The sequence below is a fragment of the Brachypodium distachyon genome, chromosome 5 (assembly GCF_000005505.3).
Source record: "Brachypodium distachyon strain Bd21 chromosome 5, Brachypodium_distachyon_v3.0, whole genome shotgun sequence".
In the NCBI taxonomy this organism is placed as follows: Eukaryota; Viridiplantae; Streptophyta; class Magnoliopsida; order Poales; family Poaceae; genus Brachypodium; species Brachypodium distachyon.
In genome coordinates this window covers 10,935,879-10,958,063 of record NC_016135.3, presented here as the reverse complement: position 1 = coordinate 10,958,063, position 22,185 = coordinate 10,935,879, and the positions used below count along the sequence as shown (strand labels likewise).

Here is a 22,185-nt window from a genome sequence, read left to right as displayed (position 1 = left end):
AATGCAAAGGCCAAAGAAAGAAACAACGAACAACTCGCCGTAATCTGCGGGTTCGCCGGATCGCTAGATCGATTGCTGTTCGCGGTTCGCTGAATCGCTAGATCGGTTGATGGGTCGGGATCCGTGGGCCTCCTGATATACCCCGCCCGTCGTGCGTACATGCGACGCAACCCTCTTATATGGCCCCCGCCTTCCAACTTCAAATCCTAGGGACCCGCCAATGCTGCGTGGCCGGCCCAATGCTAACGGTTACTCAGGCCAAAAAATTTACTTGCCTAAACCGAACAGCTACTTCGCGGCGGAAAAATTTCTAGTCTCTATATATGTTTTCAGTCTGTTACGTGCATAATTTTTCAGTCTGTATTTTTTTATAAAAAAAGGCCCGATCTTCAGTCTGTTTAGGTGCACAATTTTTTCAGTCTATATTTTTTCTAAAAAGGACCGGCCTCTGCATCTGCTGATGGGCGCATACATCTATTATTAAAGTCACACAAACCCAGACAGCAAATCCGGACAAAATTAACCCAAAAAAGAAAACAGTGATTCCCCCAAAACTGCCGCTACTCGCATGTTATGGACCAAAGCAAACGAAAAGAAACACAACTTCTCGGAAAAGTCTTCAAGAAGGAACACCACACGTGTGCCTGACGAATCCGACCTTAGATCGAACACAGGGATTTGATCCCAAAGCCAAGCTTCAAGCCACCACCTTTTAACAAGGACACGATGCAGGCTCGTGTAGACATTATCTGATCTGAGATCAAGTGTTTCCATCGGAGAGCGCGGACTTGTCGTTAGAGCTGCATATACCACCATCACGTCACCGCCATGTGTAGCACCTGTTCCTTACAGAGCTTTGCCCCCAACTAACGTAACAAACATATTTATTTTTTACTGGAACGTCACAAACATATTGCCATCGCCAAAGGACGAGACCACCGATCAGCAGTCGCAGCTCGACAAACATATTGCCATCACCAAAGGACGAGACCACAGATCAGCAGTCACGGCTCGACAAGTCAAAGAGGACAATCCACGAACCCACCGAAACACGACACCGTCACCACCATCCAGTAGCAAATCCGGTGCTCCACGTCCCGCACCCTGGCCTTAGCCAACAGCACCGTACGAACTCAACAAACATATTGCAGATCTTGACATTAAAGAATAAATTCAGGTAAATGTAATCGTCGATGTCAAGTGTAGGACTTGAACATGGTGGGTTGGTTCCATAAAAAAAACCAGACCACCTGAGATAGACTCAGTTCACAAAATACAAATAATTGAAAATGATATTCTTATAAAAAAAAGCATTTCTGTTGTTCCAATCGACCATCATATCACGCAAACGCTACAAGGTTAAGTGATTTACGCGATCTGTCCAAACCCCCTAAACCAACAACCAAACAAATTGGCAACACAAGAAGAAGATGATGAATTAAACGTAACAAAAAAATATCGACACCGAGCATGTTACGTGACTTAAAAAAAACAGATGTTGAACGGTTATTTCTTTTCGCAAGGGTGTCCTTCGTGAGAACAACACCTCGACAAAGGAACCAAGCAAAAAATAATAATTTTAAAACCGCCAATCTAATTTCTGCGCGCGCACTCTTTGTCTTCCGCAGTGCTCACATCGCAGCTCCGTCGATCTGATCCAACGACCGCAATAGCCTGGAACCACCAACTCCACACGTTTCCTTATCCAATCCTCAGTCTCTGTCTTCTCCACGCTCTCCTCCGATGGAGCCGCCGCCGCGCCCGCTTCTCACCGCCTCTCGTCCGTCGCTGCTGCTTCCCCACCGCTCGTCGTGCCGTCCCTCGCTTCCTCCCAGACCTCCTCTGCCGCTGGACCGGCTCTCGCCTCCCTCGACTGAACCTAGGGTTTGACGCGCCACCGCCTCCCCTGCTGTGTACTCCGCAGCCGGCGGCGCCAGCAGCCCAACCATCGCCTCTCGCGGACACCTCCCCTGCTAGTCGCCTACCTTGCCTCTCCGGCCACCCTGACCCTCGTCTGCATCCTGCCCCGAGGTCATCTCCACCGCACCGTCCTCCGGCTCCCTCCGGGTTCCACATCCAACTCGTCTCCGGCCGGCTGACTCGCCCAGCAGTTCGCCGCCACCTGCCTGTACTCCCTTAGGTGTGGGATTTCTCTGCCGTGCTTGCTTTACTCCTCCCCCAAAATGCAAGGTAATAGTTTTGCCCATAATTTTTTGTTGCCTTTTTGGAGATGAATGGAGTTATGTTTGAAGGGCACTGCTATTTTGTTTCTGTGTATGTAAAGGCAGATGTTTGTTGTGTGATGTATAAATTAGTGTATGCCATGCATGAACAATCCAGAACCGGCATCCAGTCAAAGTGATCTTTTGTTCAGTTCTTATGCCAAAACCTGACAAGGCTATTGCTAGATACTCAGAAATCATTGACGACTAGAAGAATAAGCGCACGGTGGCTGGAAACGGAGACTGGAATGGCAGTGGCTGGATGTGTGATGGTCGGGCGGCAAGGAGACGGCGCTTGGGGTCAACCGATAGTCAATGAGGTTCCATTGTATGACACCGTGTGCAGCCTCTCCACTGATACGCACCTAAGTACCATTACCGATGCTGATCCACATATGTAAGTTTATTTATATACCTCTCAAATCACTTCTGCTAATTCTATGGAAATAAAATCACTTAATTTTAGTACCTGTGTTTTTTGTTTCGTATACAATGGGCTTATTTCCCAGGTCGTGCAGGTTCCCTGCTCCTTGGTTCCAGATCCGGGCGACGGTTGCTGCCTGACTGACGCTGCAGGCGTGTGGAGGAGCTTGCCGGCAATTGTTTCCGGCTGCAGGTAGACTGCATGTATCAACTGGCAAGAGTAGATTTTTTATGTGCGCTACATTTAGGGTGAGATTGCCGGTGAAGATCTCTACCTCTTCCTTCTGCTGTTCATCTCACATCTCGGCGGCCCATACCCTTTGCAATTTGTTCATACCAGGGCTTCAATCAGCGTCACAGTTTTCGCAGATCTCAGGTGAGTATGTAAGTGTGATGTAGTTTCAACACATGTAGTTACTTTCATGAGTTCAGTAGATGTAAATTTAACATATGTAGTTACTTCCATGAGCTCAGTAGATGTAGTTTTAATGTTAAGAGTTACTTGCTTGATTGTTTTAGATGTAATTGTGACGTTAAAAGTTACATCCACTTGTGAACTTGGACAAAGTAAATTTTAGTAGATGTGTGGAGTTGCTTTTCAAGCTACTAGGATTAGTTGTACTTTTTTCAGTGTGATTCGTTGGATGTAGTTTTGTAGTCAATAGAAGTAATTATGTGTGCACACGATGTAGTTTTCTTAGTCAGATGTAACATTTTAGTTAGTCTGATTTTTTTTCAGTGCTTTAACTTTTGAAGCATGGCTAGTGATATTGAACCACCATGCTCTGCTTGTGTGGTTATAGGTGAACTCCCTGAAGTCTAACATGCATTTTCTTGCTCCTTGCTTATTACATGTACTGCATATAAGCTTTTCGGTGGATGTAGTTCTTCCAATTGTTAGAAGTAACTTTTTGGTTAACTTCAAGTTTGGGTCATGTGCAGTAATTGTTAGCCATTTGAACTGTAAAGAACTACAAAGCACAACAACTAAGTGTTTTTCATACATAAAGGCAGATCGTAAACTATATTGTCCCGTTGTTTCTTCAAATTCTTCTTATTTGAGACACATCAGATTCTGAATTTTACATCCTGATACTCTAGATTATGTTCTAGAATGATCGTAATTAAGTTTTGTTACTCTCTCTGCAGAACCTATATCTCAACGTTACTAAGTTTGGGGACCTGACTTGTTCGCCAGGTTTCAAGCCAGGTGGGTGTGCTGGACGGGTAGTTGAGTTATGCAGAGTTTTGTATTTTGTACGGATGTAGGAGACCCATGGAATTTTGTTCTAGATAATCGCGGGTTTGGTCTACGGCAGGTAGTTTATTGCATGAGCGTTTAGCTCAGCAATCTGTGCCTTTTATGCTTCATGTATATGTGAAATGAAAATCCAACTGTAGTAACTTTTGGAGCTGTACGTGTTCATCTTTTCGATTGAAGTAAATTTTGTTGCGGCTGAGATGCCGTCAGGCACCGGAGGAAGAAAAGCAGGGGCAATTTTGTTGCTACTAAGATTTTTTTTTGTACTGTATAGTTGTGACCGTGGCATACACAGAGTAACCTGAAAAGTGTGAACGCGTCCGGGCAGATGCGTATGACCGAACGAACGTATGAACGCGGTAGCACGGTGCATATTACCGAACGTGTGAACGGCCCAGCAACGCGGCCGCGCAGATGTGTATGGCTGTTTTGGAAACTACATAATACCCAGTGCGTTGATGCGGGACTATTGTTTTCTATTAATTACTAGCTTGAAAAAAGGTGCACAAAATATCTGTACTCATATGCAAAAAGAAAGACCATCAAATTTATCTGTACTCGTATGCAAATGCCTGAACAAATACATTTTGAAATGTGAAACAAATACACTTCAACTTACAAAGAATCAGTATTAAGATAGCATTCATATCCTATCAATGTGTATTTGTATTCTAAATAGGAATAAATTAACTGGATAAGAAAATGATGTCAATATGAAGATGCAGTATACAAAAGAATATTTCAATAAACAATTAAGCATTGGCTTCAATATTTGCTTACGGTATGTCAGAAAGAGGATCGAACAGTGCTTGATTCCGAATACATAAACACCAATGGCAGCTCAGCAAACTTACAAAACTCGCCACAGAGAAGTAGTAACACAGCTAGCAGTGGGAAGCATTCTTCCAATCTGCTAAGCCTTCATAATTCTTGCATCACCATTCACCATTTGCATTCCCACGGTTCTAGGAATAGAAGAGCTTAGCTGTTGCCTGTTGGCTGTTGTAATCTTGAGTGGGAGGAGGAGAAGAAACAATGGCGCTCTCCACGACGTTCTCCCTTCCACGAGGCTTTCCAGACGTGCTGACTCAGTAACACCATTTAGCTGTTGGATGTTGTAGCCTGTAGGCGGCCTAGGGAAGCGGACGCCTGCCCGTACGCGGCGGCCTGTTGGGGCGGAGGTGGCGCGTAGCGCTACAACGGCGGCATGGGCGGCGGGAAGGGGCCTCACGGCAGCAGCACGCCATTCGGCGCTTGCTGCGGGTGTGGCGAGGCGATGCCGGGCTGCGGCTGGGGCATCACGGCACCTGCGGTCGGAACACCGCGGCGGTGTGCAAGGAAGAGGTCCAGGACGTGACGGCGAGCCGCGGAGCTTGAAGTTCCTCCTCCGTGCACCTTGCAGCACGGGCCGCCATGCGTGAAGCTCGGCGAAGACGCCTGTGCATGCCAGTGCTCCACCGGCCTGCAGCGTGCTATCTCATGAGGAGTATATAGCATCATGGACAATTATTATTGAGTGGAAATTGAGAAGGGCAAATGGGAGGAGGAATAGAAACGACAGGACATTTGTTCCTTGATTAGTGCGACTGTTTCTATTCTACTACGGAGTACTCGGTAATTGTTACTACCAGAAGAGAGAGGGCCATTTGTTCCTTAATTAGTGCTTCTGTTAATTTTTATTCTAATACGGAGTAACTACCCAAGATCGTGCTAATGGATAACAAGAGAGAGAGGGGGGGGGGGGGGGGGGAGGAGGAAAGAGAACGCATGACATTTGTTTCTTGGGATGGTTTAACGGATGAATGGACCCAAGTTTTTTTTTTATCGGAAACACAAGCAAGTTGAGGCGCCTCGTGGGAATGATGGGGCTGCTGACGTGGCACAAATCATTGACATGATTGGTGGCTGATGTGGATAAGCTGCATGTTGAGAGAAATAAGCTAGTGGGTTGTCTCTACTTAGATATAGAGGATACGAAGTGACGTCAGGAATCCCTTTTATGGGTTGTCAGAGGAGCACTGTGGAGGACTATGGAGTGCGCACGCACTCCCTAGACGCGTCCATTTTGAAAGGTAGTTTAAAATTGCAAAGAATCTCATGGTGACACTTAAAGTCAGAATTGGTAATATAAAAAAATTCATAAAAAAATTCATAGAAAAAACCTAGACGTGGACAACCCCATGGTGTTGGTCCACAAGGTGCACCGGAGCAAGCTTGGCACACAACTCTTACGAAGCCGACATCTCGAACTTGTAAGCTACTCTGCCTAACAAATCTCTAATCCTGAATGCTCACCTGTATGCATAAACGGGAAAACTTTAGTACTCCGACAATTTATATGTAACTATTTCCATCATGCGACAATTTAGGCGTGCCAACAATCACAGGGGGGAACACCTACAGAGTTATGAGCTGCGAACTGATAAAAAGGAGTGGCCAGTGTGTTGTCGAATGGAGCCAACCATTCTAGCCCGTGCCAGCAGGTCTAGCCACAAGCAGGTCAAGTCAGAAAATTAGGACTGTCATTCCCAACGGGCCGTGGCGTCCAATGACAAAGTTCAAACAAGCAGCACATGGATCAAGGGAAAAACTGCAGCATCAGCAGCTTTCAGACATCAACAGAATTAACATAGCTGCTGCTTTTTTTGCTGCGGTGTAATTTACACGAGCGTAAAATATGTACACGAGGTGATTCAAATGAACAGTATATACATGCCGTTTTCAGCCCGCAAGGGATGGCTTGAAGTACATGCATATCGGTGGATCGATCCTCATAATAGACAATATCGCAGAAGGGACGCTCCAGATCCCGTCGCCGCAGATCAAACCAGAGGCAACCGCGCCTGCAAAGTCCTCAGACTCCTTGTGGTTCACCCTCTCCCAGACAAACAGGATGACTGTCCCAACAAACATGTCGATCGCAAAGTACGCCCCAATGTAGAATGGAACAGCCATGGCCATCGGCAGAGGGATGAACTTGGACACGTTGTTTGGAGTGACGTCCCGCAGAAGGTTAATTGCTATGGCTGCAAAGAAGAAGAAAGAGCAGATTGCTAGGCAGTGCTGGGGCAGCGCTGAGAATCCTTCAACACCCAGGATTGACATCTCTCGGAAGATGACAGCATATGGAGCTTTGAACATGCCATCAGGATTGCCAATATCAAATGCCGTCCAGTAAAGCCAAAACGTGAGAGGAGCAATGACACAGCCAAGGGCGGTCCCAATCAGCTGTGACACAAACATGGACCTTGGTGAAGAGAGGGTCAGGTAACCGGTTTTGAAGTCCTGCATCAGATCAGCTGCAGTGGACACAATGGACATCATAACACCACAAGCCGCTAGGCCAGCAAGCACGCCACCATTCTGACCAACCCATGAGGCAAAGATGAAAAGGCCAATCTTTCCGTATGTCGATGCAAGGTTCCAATCTGTTAGGCCAGTGCCGTATGAGTTGCAGAAGGCGAGTAGAGGAGCCACTACGTATGCAGAGAGGACGAGGTACCACTTCAGCTGTGGGAAGATCATTGGTACAGTTGCAGTTGATATGGCTGCAAGCCCCACATAACCAGATCCTGCCAACCAGGGAGGGATACTGTCTTTCACAAATACCTCATTCAGAAACTTCTCCTCAGCTGATAACTTAGAACCTTCATCATCTGCAAGAATAAAAGGGAAACAAGATCAGATGCATGTTAAATGATTTCCTGGTAAGTGAACAGAGTACAATAAGAACATGGCATTACCATCCTGAACCTGGACAAGGGGAAGCCTTCCTTGCTTTGATCGTGCATTCACAATTTCCTTGATAGTAGCATAAATGATCTTGATGAGATTATAAATACCATCCCCCAGTATCACAGATACAGATATAAAAACCTGCAAGGTGGGGCACAGAGTAGAACTTAGTTTTTGCTAAACAGAAGGCTGCAACTGCTCAATCTGTGAACAAAGAATAATTCAGAAATTTGAAGAGCTAGATGGGCCATCTTTATATTCTGTGTTAAGGAAGTAACAGAATTTACATTCCAATCTTGAACTATTCATGGTTCTCAAAATTCGCTATCACAACGACCACTGATGCGATGCGTAAAGTAACAGAGTTATCAGTATCACTCCCATGTTCACAGCAAAAACTTACATATTGATTATGTTTATTTAGTAAAAAGAGGAAACAAGCAACTTTAGTTTGTCAAGCCTTGTGACTTTGATTCATAATCTGGTTTTGTATCTATTGGACGGCAAGCATTATAGGAGGGTTGAAAATAGAGATAAATGCACCCGCGGTCCTACTATTATTGAGCTGGTGTCACTTTAGTCCTTAAATTATGAAATTGCACACTTAGGTCCTAATTTTGTTTTACGTGGCTCACGCGAGGTCCGAAGCTGATTCTGGTGCATTTGACCCGCCTAGTGGCACGTTGACGCCGATACACGTCAGCGGGGGGCCCACAGACCCTAACCAATGGCAAAGTAATTTAGCAGAAACCCATTCGCGAAGAAGAACGAGGGGAGAAATAAGAGACTTCTGTGAGGGGGTTTATGGTAAATTACATTGCCATTGGTTATGGTCTGTGGCCCCCCTTGCTGACGTGTACCGGGTCAATGTGCCACATAGGCGGGTCAGACGCGCCAAAACCAGCTTAGGACCTCGCGTGAGTCACTTAAAATAAAATTAGGACCTAAGTGTGCAATTTCATAATTTTAGGACTAAAGTGACACCAGCTCAATAATAGTAGGACCACGGGTGCATTTACCTCTTGAAAATAAGTAGTCAAGATACAGTATGAAATTGACTACAAATGCATGTCATAAACAAATACGGAGTAGAATCTTTCATCAGCATACCTTGTACCCATAGAGTCCTTTGAAGTCATTGCTTCCAAGATCAGCAGGATACCAGTCCCCAGCTTTTGTGGATATATATGGCCAAAGGAAACCCCAAGATATGATGGCTCCAAGAAGTGTGGAGCAGTTAACAATATGTGGACATATCAGACCACAACCAATATAAGTTGGACTAAAGTCAAAATAAAACCTACAGAAGATAAAACAGGTAAGTTTTGGGAGATGATGCATAGGATGTTCCAGCTTAAAAGATCAGTAGCTCCAATAAGTTTCAAAGCCCAAGTTGGGGCCCTCTAAGGAGTAAGATGAAGAGGCCCAATCCCTTCTGATTGGGAGGGAAACTTAACTAATCACCCATCCATCAGAAGGGAGTGGGTCTAATCCCTGCTTATCCAAATAAACCCTAAAGAGGATAAGGAAATTAATACTCCCTCCGATCCTAAATTGTTGTCGAAATATTACATGTATCTAGACGCTTTTTATGAATAGATACATCCATATTTGAGTCAAGAATTTAGGATCAGAGGGAGTAACGTTCTTTAGTTGTGACTTGTCTACTTGGAAGTAATAGCAAACACACACTAGCACAACTTACGTGTTCTTAAATGCTGCAAGTCCCAGAGAAGGGAAATTGTCAAAGCCACAAGAATCCCCAACACCACTGAAGAACCACTTAAAGCAGTTCCAAACAAAACTGATGCTTAAATACTTTCCAAGACAGTTAACTTGTTTTCTGCAACCATAAACACTAAGTTAGTACCAATACTCAACTGAAAAATGAGTACAAGGGTAGCAAAGTTCATTGCGATTTAGCAAGTATATCCTGCATGATTAGCAGTAAAAACCAGATAAAGTGTATTTTCTAATCATCTGAAATGTGTCATTGCATACTTCCTTCCCAAGAATTTTAAGCTATTAAATATTTAAAGAAGATAACAGAATTGCTAATCTCAATTCAATAGAAAATTGCGAGATAAATAGATTAGTAAGAACCTTATGACTTGTTTTTCCTATTTTTGCATAGAATAAAATGCTACCATATGCCTTCATTGGTTAATAAACCTTTTCTAAAAAATAATCCGTAAAATAAAAAGGTATCTAATGGGCAGGAAACTCATTTGCAACTTCACTAGACTACCCAAGGCATCTGGCAACTATCAATGGTATTTACTAGAGAAGAGGTCAGCTAAGACCTTTACATAAGTTAAGGAGGACTCGTTAATGGTTACAGATGCTACTCATTAATAGATACTAAAAATAGGCATAGCCATAAGAAATCTATGGCAAACTTAGATGACCATATATGAACAGTAAAATGACCATAGGTCTACAGCAAGCATTCTTTCTCTTATTTTCAGGTCACTAATTGTGACCATTTCTGCAGCATTTTATAATGAAAAAGCCAAATTTGTGACAACATCAGACTGCATTCGTCCAATGTATGTTATAATATAATTGTGAAAAGGTAAGAAAGGAATTTGAAGGATAAAGTATTCGTTCAGAAGAAACAATCCAGATTGAAAAGATGATTGCCCGTGGAATGCATAGCTAATTTAATTTGCACAAAAGTAAGGGGCAATGCTGATCTGCTTCTTACTCTGCAAGCTCAGCTCCAGTAGTAGTGTGGAAACTATTTATCAACATGGCTGTGGCAGTTCCACTGGGATAGGTTAGCTTGTAATCAATAACCATCACCTAGAAAACACCGAAAAATAACTTAGTTCGTCGAATTTATACTAGACAAAGAGCTGCCAGGTTGCTCCATTTGAAACCAGAAAGAAAAATGTAACATGATCACATAAACATAACAGATACATGCTTTCAAGATATGGATGGGTACCTTGCGCAGTGCAACAAGACTAAATAGTCCAAGGAAGCTAACAACAAACATGAACCCGATCATCCAACTCAGTGAGGGATTTTTAACATCCACCGCCCTGTTACCAGGATAATCAGCCCCGATTAGCTCATAAGTATTCTGATCCATTGCAAGCATATACGATCCGAAGCCCCCTGCATGAACAGAAACAATAATTGATATTGTGAAATCGATGAAAGGGGGGTAGACTATCATCACCAACTCTCCTAATCCCAATGCAACATCAAAATAAGAGATATTTGAGCTGAACTATGTACCCACAAGTTAATCATAAATTCAGCCTACTAAATACTTCCTAAAAATATAAAATTTATTTAAGGCACAATCCGATATTCCGCAAATCCATATCAATTTTGGTGTTGTACCTAAACCTAACACATGAAACGTACTTAGCATAAAAGAGCCTTTGAATTTGACAAAGCAGAACGGCTTTTAGTGACGGGTCAAACCAATCGTAACCCAAACTCACACGCCAGAATCTCATGTCCACCTGAACAAGCAAGCCCGGGTTCCCCCCACGCATAGGCACCTACCGCTGAAGGCGAGGCCGTAGCAGGCGACGACGCAGGTCTGGATGACGGTGTTCTCCTGCTTGGTGAAGGGCTTGGAGACGATGCCGAACCTGGCGAGCGCCGCCGTCCAGGTCCGCACGAGGAAGTAGCCGAGCAGCCCCGCGGCGACGTTGAGCGAGGGGATGATCCCGACGGTGAGGTTGAGCTTGTGCGTGATGAGGCAGAAGAGCACCCCGAGGATAGCGCTCACCACGATCCCCCTCACCGTGAGCTGCTCCCGCCACGGAGGCACCGCCTCCGCCGCCGGCGCCCCGTCGCTGGCGCCGCCGGCGAGGAGGGGCCCGGTCATCTCCGCCACGTCCGCCTCTGACCCCATCTTGTCCCCGGCCGCTAGTGATCAAGGGGGCGCCTCCCGCTCTTCGGATCTGTGGATTTGGTTGGTTCCGTGTGGTGTGGTGAGAGGTTGGAGGACGCCGACGAGGTGAGGACTGAGAGAGGAGGCGGGGAGAGGGGTGTATTTAAGCTCGTAAAGCCAATCGTATTTGCAGCTGAACTACCAAGTGGTTTCAGATACGGACACCGAGAGGCGCGGTGCTTCTGGATAAGAACAGTCCATGACATGTGGGTCATAGTGGCAGTAGGTTCTGTCTCGGGCTGGTTCTTGGGTGGACGTAACCGGAGAGAACCCATGTGCGGAGCCCAAGCAGCAGGGTCAATGCGAATCCGACCCCACTAGTCAGTTCAGATTTGGATTCTTCCATTTTCTGCAGAGTTGGATTGGCCTGTAATCCCGATCTGAGTAAAAAAGTGTTTAAAACCCGAGAGAGACGTGCAGGGAAGGGGAGCCACGTGGGGCCTAAACACACCGGTTGAACCCCACCGCAGTAAAGGATAAAGGGCCCACCTGTATGAGCTTTACAAGGACCGGGACAGGGCGAAGCGACGTGAATCATGCTCCGACTCGGGAGAGCCGGGATCTTCTGCGGGGCGAGTGCATTGGTGAATCCTTGGGACCCTGGCGCAGAGATAGAGCGGGCGTCCAAGCTCTTCGTGTCTGGTGTTCGGGCTTCATGGGTGAGGATCTGCTACGGTCTGCGTCACGATCCAGGACGCACCGCCGGCGTACGCTTTCACTTCCGTCCCCGTAACATGCGGATGGAGCTAGCCGGCCTCTCCCTGTCCCGTGGGGCCATCCCTCTGGCTAATGCCGGCCACACATTTCTACCGCTTGCGTCTGTTGCGAGCTTGCAGCAATGCTAATCAAGTAATCAACCAACCGTGGGCGTTAATTGTATCTGGTTGGTGGGGACGGCTGTAAGTGTAACCACATATTGACAGTCCCTTGAACCATCAGTAGGCGTACTCCCTATAATATATCGTGGGGCCGGGTCTAATGGCAGCCACGAATGTGATTTGGTTTGTTGCTAATGTGAATCGCCCGAGCAAGCCGCTCTGCATGCGTATCCAAGCATGAATGATAAAATGACTAAGTGAGCGCCAAGCGCTTGACATGTGTTCTTGTTCAGTTGATGACGACGTACCGGCCGGGAAATGCTGAGTACGTACGTCCATTTGGTCCTGTGCTGCTAGCTTCTTCTCTTTCAAAATGAAAATGAAAATCATGTGCTTGTTTGCTTGGCTAATTCGTTGCTTGACGCGTTTGATGTGTGCACACCGGCGGACCGGCCCAGACGACTTTTGACCGGATGCATGCCCGAGTTCGTTTACAGGTTTTTTTTTAAAGAAACACAGTACATATAGACGCAATCACTCACATTGGAGTATTGTTACAGGTTTTGACTGTACCTATATCTAAGTTGTCTGACTTTTAGTTAGAGATATGATTTGTGCATTAAAATTCAAAATGGATAATGAAAAAAGAAAGATAAATAAGATCTACATACTAATTCGACGGTTCTGATTCGTTAACTTAGGCTTAAGAGTTCTGATTTGTCAACTTAGATATACATAGACCTTGTTAAATTGCTAAAACTGTGGGCTGACGGAACGTGCCACGGTCACATATTAGCCACTCTCGAATGCATTATGTACAATATCATGCTAAATGATGGTCCCATGACTTTGGATAATGCGAAAATTGATCCCTTAAACTGCATACTCAATGTATGATTTGTCTTTCTAGCTCCACCCCTGGTTTGGATGAGAGGCTTAAAACTAGATCTCGTATGAGTATGTTGTGACAACTTTTTTTCACAAATTTTCATCCAAAAACTTATGAAGTCACCACAATATTGGTACTGTATAAAAGTTACCATGTGTGGCTTTGAATGGTTAGTTTAAGAGACTAGTGTGTGCGTTTTGGTCTACATGTGCCAATCTAGAGCTTTTAACACTTGATTATAAGTTATAGGAATGCGCTAGATCAGTGCAGCTCATGATACTGATATACTTTACCAAAGTACCCGATGGCAGCTATAACCGTGGTGCTACCGTATTTACCAGAATGCATGGTAATTTGTTAAGAAATACGCTGATAGGTATTGAGATTGAAATAAACAAATGTGAATATCACTTATTTACCTCGTGTTTTTGTAAATTTGCAAATTTGCACTAAAACCACGACAAATATTTAGAAACGGAGGGAGTACATTATTTTAAGTGTTGTATACCATACCGCGAGACAAGTATTTAGGAACGGAGGGAGTACATTATTTTAAGCGTTGTATACCATACCATACATTTCAATAGGAACGGAGGTAAGCATCCAACCAACCGGGGACGTTAATTGTATCTTGTGGGGACGGCTGTAAATGTAACCACATGTTTGACCGTCTCTAGCTTGGATCATCATTAGGAGGCGTGTATTATATCTCGTGGGGCTGGATCTAATAACAGCCACGAATGTGATTTGGTTTGTTGCTAATGTGAATCGTCCGAGCATCCGATCGAGCAGGAACGGTAACATGACTAAATATATAAAGGAGCCCTCCGTGTCTGACCTGTGTCTTTGTTCAACTGATGACGAGGGAAAACCTGAGGACGTACGTTCATGTGGTCATGAGCTTGTTCTCGTTCAAAACTAAAATTAAAATCATGTGCTTGTTTGCTTGGATAATTCGTTGCTTCACCTGTGTTTGATGTGTGCACACGGCACACCCGGCCGGACGAGTTTGGACGTACTTTGGACCGGCTGCACGCGTAGAGCTTCAGTATTGCTAAAAACTTGCTCACTGCCTTGCAAGCATAAAATGTTTACCGTACTGTACGCGCAGGCCTAATCCAAAGAAAATTTGTTCTCTGCAATTGGTATTCGGTCTTTGCATCTTTAGTTGCTTTTGTCGTGACATCGAACGATGACCGTGGCGCCTCCTGACAGTTTGCTGAATAAGTGAATAGGTACATGGAAGTGTTGCTCTTTTGAACTACTATCAGTTATCTTTGTAAACATCAGCATATGCATTAACTTGAAATTTAAATATTCTTTCCCTTTTGAACTATGTACACGGACTAACATTCTCCCGTAAGAAACTCTAGACCCCTCACTAGAAATAGTCTCAATCGAAGGACGGAGTCGGTTTATTAAATTAGAGCTGATCGCTGATAAGCACATCTTTAAAAGAAGAAGCAATGGTGTCTGAACGCAGCATCCTGCTGGACCTAGCTCAAGTCTAGAAAATCTCCTCACCTGATGAAGCTGAGAGCCTGAAACGGAAGAGAGCAGGGACAGAGGTCATTTCTGCCACCAGGTTGAGCTATTTGAAGGTAGAAGAAACACGCACTGAGACCAACGGCACTCTCTTAGGTGGCAGAACCGTAGAACCACTGCACGCCATGACCGCGTGGCAGAACTGCCCTGTCCGGATTAGGGTAGTTGTGCTGCTGCTTGGCTTGTTTTGTTCTCATTTTCGATAGAGATGCTAGAGCCTAAATGTTTGGTAAATCTGAAGGGTAGTAAATCAGTAGTATTTAGTAATCCAGATCACCAACTTGACTCTACATGTCTAAGCAACTTCTTCAAGGATACTCCTGAAGGTCATCAAGCAGTTGACTCCAAGTTCAACTGCAGGTTATTTTTAGCACACATTTCCATTCAGCCACGCCGTGTGAAGTTCAAGGGAGCAAAAAATAGATCAAATAGAAAAACACTGCAGGATCAGCAACACAGCACCAACAGAGACAAGAGATCAACAAGATGAACAGAACTGCTGCCGTTCTGCAGCAGTTTAATTTTCACCAGTGTAAAATATGTACAAAGCGTGATTCTGTTCTATCGTGGTATTGATAAAACTGAACAATTGTAGTTCTATCTTTCAGACTTAGTTAAGGGATGGCTTGAAGTACATGCACATCGGTGGGTTGATCCTCATAATGGACAGTATTGCGGAAGGGACGCTCCAGATCCCATCACCGCAGATCAAACCAGAAGCGACGGCGCCTGCAAAGTCCTCAGACTCCTTGCCATTCACCATCTCCCAGACGAACAAGATGACAGTCCCGACGAACATGTCGATTGCAAAGTATGCCCCAATGTAGAATGGAACAGCCATGGCCATTGGCAGAGGAATAAATTTGGACACGCCTTTTGGAGTGACATCCCGCGTGAGGTTGATCGCTATAGCTGCAGCGAAGAAGAAAGAGCAGATTCCTAGGCAGTGATGGGGCAGCGCTGAGAATCCTTCGACACCCAGGATTGACATCTCACGGTAAATTACAGCAGTTGGAGCTTTGAACATGCCATCAGGATTGCCAATATCAAAGGCCGTCCAGTAAAGCCAAAAGGTGAGAGGTGCAATGACGCAGCCAAGGGCGGTCCCAATCAGCTGTGACACAAACATGGACCTTGGTGAAGAGAGGGTCAGGTAACCAGTCTTGAAGTCTTGCATGAGATCAGCAGCAGTGGATACGACGGACATCATAACACCACAAGCTGCCAAGCCGGCGATCACGCCACCATTCTGGCCAACCCATGAGGCAAAAATGAAAATGCCAATCTTTCCATATGTGGATGCAAGGTTAAAATCTGTTAGGCCAGTGCCATACGAGTTGCAGAAGGCGAGAAGAGGAGCAACAACATAGGCAGAGAGGACGAGATACCACTTCAGCTGTGGGAACATCATTGGCACAGTTGCAGTTGATATTGCTGCAAGGCCCACATAACCAGATCCTGCCAACCAGGGAGGGATACTGTCTTTTACAAATACCTCATTCAGAAGCTTCTCCTCGGCAGATACTTTAGAACCTTCATCATCTGCAATAATAAAAGGGGTTAAAAATATCAGATGCATGTTACTCCATATATGATTTCCTGGTAGGTGAATAGTATACAGACCATGGCATTACCATAAAGAACACAGACAAGAGGAAGTTTTCCTTGCTTTGATCGTGCATTCATGATTTCCTTGATAGTAGCATAAATAATCTTGATGAGGTTATAAATACCATCCCCCAGTATCACAGACACTGATATAAAAACCTGGAAGGGAGAGTACAGACACAGCTTAGTTTTGCTAAACATAACTACATCAAGGCATACGGATGCAAAGACCGATCAGTTTGTGAACAAAGAATAACTTAGAAAATAAGTGAGCAAGATGTGCTTTCTGTGTGTTCCTCGCTAAGGACGCAAGGCAATTTCTAACAACTCCAGTCTTTTAACTCAATATCATGGTTCTCACCATCACAATGTTCACTGAAGAAATGCATAACAGTAAGAGATTATTCAGTGTTACTCCAATGTTTACATTAACAGCTACTAATTTACTCGGTTTATTTAGTCTGGAGAGGAAAAGGCGGTTTCCTTTTGCCTAGCCATGTGAACTGTTAATTCAATAATCCACATCTTTGATCTATTGGGACAAAGAATATCTGAATATGATGTGAATTGATAAGAAATAGACAAGATGCAATATGAAATTGACTAATAATTCCTGACATGAGAAAATAGAATCCTCTATCACCATACCTTGTACCCATATAGTCCTTTGAAGTCGTTGCTTCCAAGATCTGCTGGATACCAGTCCCCAGCTTTTGTGGAAATATATGGCCAAAGAAAACCCCAAGATATGATGGCTCCAAGAAGTGTAGAGCAGTTAACAATATGCGGACATATAAGACCGCATCCAATATAGGTTGGACTGAAATCAAAATAAAACCTACAAAAGATTGAACAAGTAAGTTTTGGGGTGGGCATGCATAGGACTTTCCAGCTTCAAGGATGACAAAAAGATCACTCAGGATACATGGTCTAAGCCCAGGATGGAGCCTAAAGGGCTTGTGCAGATGAGGATTAGGTGCAATCATGTCTGACTGGCAGAAACTGAACTAAAATAACTCAACCAGCAGAAGAGATTGGATCTAAATCCTGCCTATCCAAATAAGCCTAAAGAGTAGAGGTGCAAACGGGTACCCTTCGACCTGACTTAGTTCAACCAAATGAGCTAAAATTCAAAATCCCATCGTTTTTTGGAAAACTAGTTCATTTGTTTGAACTAAGAGGGTAATCTTTTTGCACCCTTACTAAAGAGGTTAAGAAAGGCAAGTTTGGCCCGCCTTCAAAACTAAAATGAATCTACTTTTAGGCGTAACTTGTGAACTTAGTAATAACAAAAACACGTTAGCAGCGAACTTACGTGTTCTTAAATGCTGCAAGTCCCAGAGAAGGGAAATGGTCAAAGCCACAAGAATCACCGACACCACTGAAGAACCACTTAAAGCAGTTCCAGACAAAACTAATGCTCAAATACTTTCCAAGACAGCTAACTTGTTTTCTGCAACCATAAAAAAAAGTTAGTGGCGTCACAACTCAACAATGGTAGTAACTCAAATATGTTGTCAACGAAGGAAATTTGTATGTACTGCATATTAGCTTTTGAAAACAGCCAGCAGGTAAAGTAGTATTTTAAAAATTATCTGAAGGTACATTCTTTGTACATGGTTTTTACCTGTTCCATTGCACATTCCTTCCGCAAGAATAAAAGGCATCTAGTTAATTAGAGAAGATAACAGAACTCCTAGGCTCAATTTAATAGAAACTAATCGCGAGATAAGTAGATAAATAAACCTTATAACTGAAATTGCATGACGCAAGGATAAAATACAAAGGAATGGCCTGACACACATGCATGACACTGAACTTTGTTTACTTAGGCTACCAAACCCCCAATACAAAGGAATGTCCTCACTCATTTGTAACTTCACTTGATTGTTTTATTCAGAAAATAATAATTAACTTCAACAAACTGTTCTGCAACTTTTGATGTCTTATACATAGAAGAAGATCAATTAGGAGACCTTTACATAACTAAAACTAGATGGATGGAAGATGTTACAAAAAAATGTTAAGCCATAGATAATCTTGGATGATCTGATGTAAAAAGTAAAAGGACCATACGTCCACCAGTCATCAAATTGCGAATTATGTATGCCATCATCAAATTACATTTCATCAAAAAGTTATCATGCCGTAGATTGTGAGAAGATAAGAAAAGAACTTTAATGAAAAAAGTATTTAACAAAAAAAATACAGTGTGGATTGAATAATGAGTATCCCTAAGGTTCGTGAAAAAAAGGGTGTCCCTGCAACAGATTAATTCAGTTTTCACAAAACTAAAAATGCAACAATGACCCGTTTCTTACTCGGCAAGTTCAGCACCGCTAGTAGTGTGGAAGCTATTTATCAACATAGCTGTGGCAGTTCCGCTGGGATAGGTCAGCTTGTAATCAATTACCATCACCTGTCAAACAACAAAACAGACATTAACTGGTTTACTAAATAGGCACTTATTAGACAGCGAATTATCCAAGGCTCCAAGTTATGACACTATGTCCAGAAACAAGGATATAATGAGATAAACATGAGAGATGCACACTTCCAAGATGTGGATGAGTACCTTGCGCAGTGCAACAAGACTAAATAGACCGAGGAAGCTAGCTACAAACATGAAGCCGACGATCCAACCCAATGAAGGATTCTTAACATCCACCGATCTGTTACCAGGATAATCGATCCCGATAAGCTCGTATGTTTTCTGATCCATTGCAAGCATGTACGTTCCAAAGCCCCCTGCGTCAACAGAAATATTAGTTGATAATGTGAGTTCAGTGAGAGAGGTGTAAGGTTCACACGTATATCCCAATGCAACACTAAAATCAGATACATATGCTGCAAGGTTCACATCTATATCCCCCACAGGGTAATCATAATTTCAGCCTACTAACAACTTCCATAATACCCCAAAATCAGGAAATAGAATCAAGCCTTTCTCAAATCCCTAGCACACAGTTCCACCTAAATCCAACACACGAAATGAATTAAGCACACAAGAGCATCATAATTCCACACAGCGGTATGTATTTTACTGGTAAATACTCAAATGCAACCCGGAATTGCACGCCGGAATCGCATCTTCACCTAAACAAGCGACCTCAACTCAACTTCCCCCAAATAGGCACATACCACTGACGGCGAGGCCATAGCAAGCGACGACGCAGGTCTGGATGACGGTGTTCTCCTGCTTGGTGAAGGGCTTGGAGACGATGCCGAACCCCTCGAGCGCCGCCGTCCAGGTCCGCACGAGGAAGTAACCGAGCAGCCCGGCGGCGACATTGAGTGAGGGGACGATCCCTGCCGTGAGGCTGAGCTTGTGCGTGATGAGGCAGAAGAGCACCCCTAGGACAGCGCTCACTACTATGCCCCGCACCGTCAGCTGGTCCCGCCACGGCGGCACAGCCTCCGCCGCCACCGCCGCCGGGGCGCCGGCGAGGAGGGGGGCGGCCATCTCCGCGGCGTCTGCCTCCGATCCCATATCTCCGCGGACGCTAGCTTCAAGCAATGCGAAGGATCGGATTGGCAGGATTCGGGTTCTGGTCTCGTGTGTAAAGACTAAAGAGTAGGAGAGATAGCTAATAAGGCAAGGGCGAGGTGATCAGGTGACTAGTGATCGACTGAACATAACAGGCGGGGAGAGCTGGGTATTTAAGCACGTAAATTTTGGAAATTAGCAGGGACGAGCGGTGTCTTTGGTTAACTTATTATTACGCGCGGGCCCCGGCCCAGGCCCAGGCCCAAATTACTCTTTTGAAATGCTCTGTAGACGCGTCGGCCCTCGGATGCATACCTCTTATTGCAGGGAGATCTAGATTTGTTTATTCGGTTCACCCTTATCAAAGAACATGCGTAATTTTAGATGCAATTGTTCTCCTGCAAAACCGATTACGCCTGATGGTAAATCTTAGGGACTGGGGAGGGAGCAGTAGTCTGCGCACAACCATGAAACTGTAGTAAATTCAAATTCTAGGAGTAGGCGTATCCTAGAAAATCCATTTACGATGAAAAACTGCATAAAAACTATATTTACAAATTTCAAACAAATTTATAAAAATGTCATACGTTGAAGGTGTGATGATCTACAAACGTGCAAAATTTTAAGTCAAAAATAATCAATAGTGCCACATAGTGAAGACCACTATTCATGCTGAATTGTTTTGTTTTTTCGCTCCTACTAATCACAATTGAGTTCGCACTTGAAAATTTACACATATATAAAACATCACTTTTCTAATATGATTTTTTTGAGATTTTTCTTAACCTTTTTCAATGGAGCTTGCGCCGTTAAGATAGTTTTCATTGGATATGCCGCTATTCCATAGGCGGCCATATTTTTTTTTTACCTTAGGTTCCAAAACTGTTCCATTTTGCATGAAAATTTACATTTGATCGTAAAAAAAGATTCAGATTTTTATGAAATGCCAGCTCTGATCCATAACAAGTAACCCTGATTTATTACAATTTTGTACTAAATCATCGACGTTTATTATGGATTGGGGGAGTACATAATTAAACCTTTTACATGTTTGTAAATTTCCCTTCTAAATAAGTGTTTTTGTGTGATGAATTTTTTAACGGTTTCTAAAAGCAAAGTTATTAGCATGAAACCTGTCTTATTTACACAGTCTAACTCAAATTATTTCAATTTTGCATGCAAGCTTACTTGTAGATAGAAGAGTCGAATTGCGTGATTTTTAAAAAAAATATTTGTTTCCAGTCAGATCCACATGTGTATTTCTTGATTTCTCTCTTACCCACCCATATCACCAAAATCCTATGGATCAGGACTTTGGTAACAACAACCTGCTTGTCAGTCTGTATTCTTCTCTTTTAGGGCATCTACATTAGTTTAGACAGATGGTGTCTATAACATCAATTCATGTCATACAAAACAATACTTTAGACAACCTATATAACAATGTCTGTAACATGTCTATTTGTAGCAATAATTATATCTGAGTATAGATTACAGACGCCATCCATACAACAGCAAAATTACCACATGTAATTAAGTAGTCTGTAAGAATTCTACGGACAATCTACAATTTTACGGACAATCTTTCTTTCTCCTAATTTTTTTTTGCTCCACGTCATCAAAACATCAAAACTACCTATAACATCTCATTACAGACAACTGAACCAACGCTAGTGTACATGTCCTTAGCGCACAGCGCAACCGATCTTGATTAGTTAAGCTCGCAGTGTGTGTTCAGTTTTGACCTACGTTTCGTTTGCCAGCAAGTTAGCCAGACATTAGAAAGAAAAATAACTACAGAGTGCCAAAAGACACATAAGCATGACAAAAGTTTGGCAACCATCTAATCGAACTCCAACAATTTAGGCACCACGCAAAGAGATCCAGACATAGATGCTTCTAAACAGCAACGTATCTCTTCAAATTTAAAGAGCCCACACGTCGGAGCGCTGGACGTTTGGAGACCTCCTCTCATGCTCTACTAGTGACATGGAGAGTAAAATCTTTCGTGACATCATATTTAATGAAGAAAGAAATATGATATCTTAATTTAAATACAATTCTTAGCACTAAATCCAAAAGGATACAGTTTAAAATGAGATGCAATGGGAGTGCACCTGGTAAAATCTTTGTTGACACGAGCGTGTCTACCATTCGGCCAGCCACGTAGAGCCTGAATCCACGTATGGTTGCGGACGAACGGGACAGAACTGGACTAACAAAAGCGTCGTGAATCGTGCCTGCACTCGGGACTTGTGGATCTTCTACGAGACGGTGAAAA

The 22,185-nt window shown here is 43.7% G+C and overlaps 2 protein-coding genes and 1 long non-coding RNA gene across 4 annotated transcripts; 1 reads left to right on the top strand and 2 right to left on the bottom strand.

Moving 5' to 3' along the window:
- The first annotated feature begins 1,644 nt into the window (after positions 1–1,644).
- Positions 1,645–4,150, top strand: LOC100841290. 2 transcript variants are annotated; one of them, XR_732969.3, is made up of 4 exons: positions 1,645–2,190; positions 2,409–2,619; positions 2,741–3,021; positions 3,795–4,150. It is a non-coding gene; the product is annotated as an uncharacterized LOC100841290 (long non-coding RNA). The 2 variants fall into 2 exon arrangements; XR_732968.2 differs by having other exon boundaries at positions 1,646–2,190; positions 2,417–2,619.
- A 2,261-nt stretch (positions 4,151–6,411) lies between these two features.
- On the bottom strand, positions 6,412–11,651 carry LOC100840173 (probable metal-nicotianamine transporter YSL6). The gene is made up of 7 exons (XM_003579578.4): positions 11,164–11,651; positions 10,592–10,764; positions 10,349–10,446; positions 9,347–9,484; positions 8,752–8,941; positions 7,650–7,782; positions 6,412–7,562 (listed from the first exon to the last, which is right to left on the bottom strand). Exons 1-7 carry the CDS (start codon positions 11,516–11,518, stop codon positions 6,628–6,630), a joined length of 2,022 nt encoding a protein of 673 aa, XP_003579626.1. The 5' UTR covers positions 11,519–11,651; the 3' UTR covers positions 6,412–6,627.
- A 3,638-nt stretch (positions 11,652–15,289) lies between these two features.
- LOC100839874 (probable metal-nicotianamine transporter YSL6) lies at positions 15,290–20,048 on the bottom strand. Its single transcript, XM_003579577.3, has 7 exons — positions 19,559–20,048; positions 18,993–19,165; positions 18,739–18,836; positions 17,733–17,870; positions 17,066–17,255; positions 16,444–16,576; positions 15,290–16,351 (listed from the first exon to the last, which is right to left on the bottom strand). The coding sequence occupies exons 1-7, from the start codon at positions 19,905–19,907 to the stop codon at positions 15,420–15,422; spliced, it is 2,013 nt and encodes a 670-aa protein (XP_003579625.1). The 5' UTR covers positions 19,908–20,048; the 3' UTR covers positions 15,290–15,419.
- Positions 20,049–22,185: the final 2,137 nt, after the last annotated feature.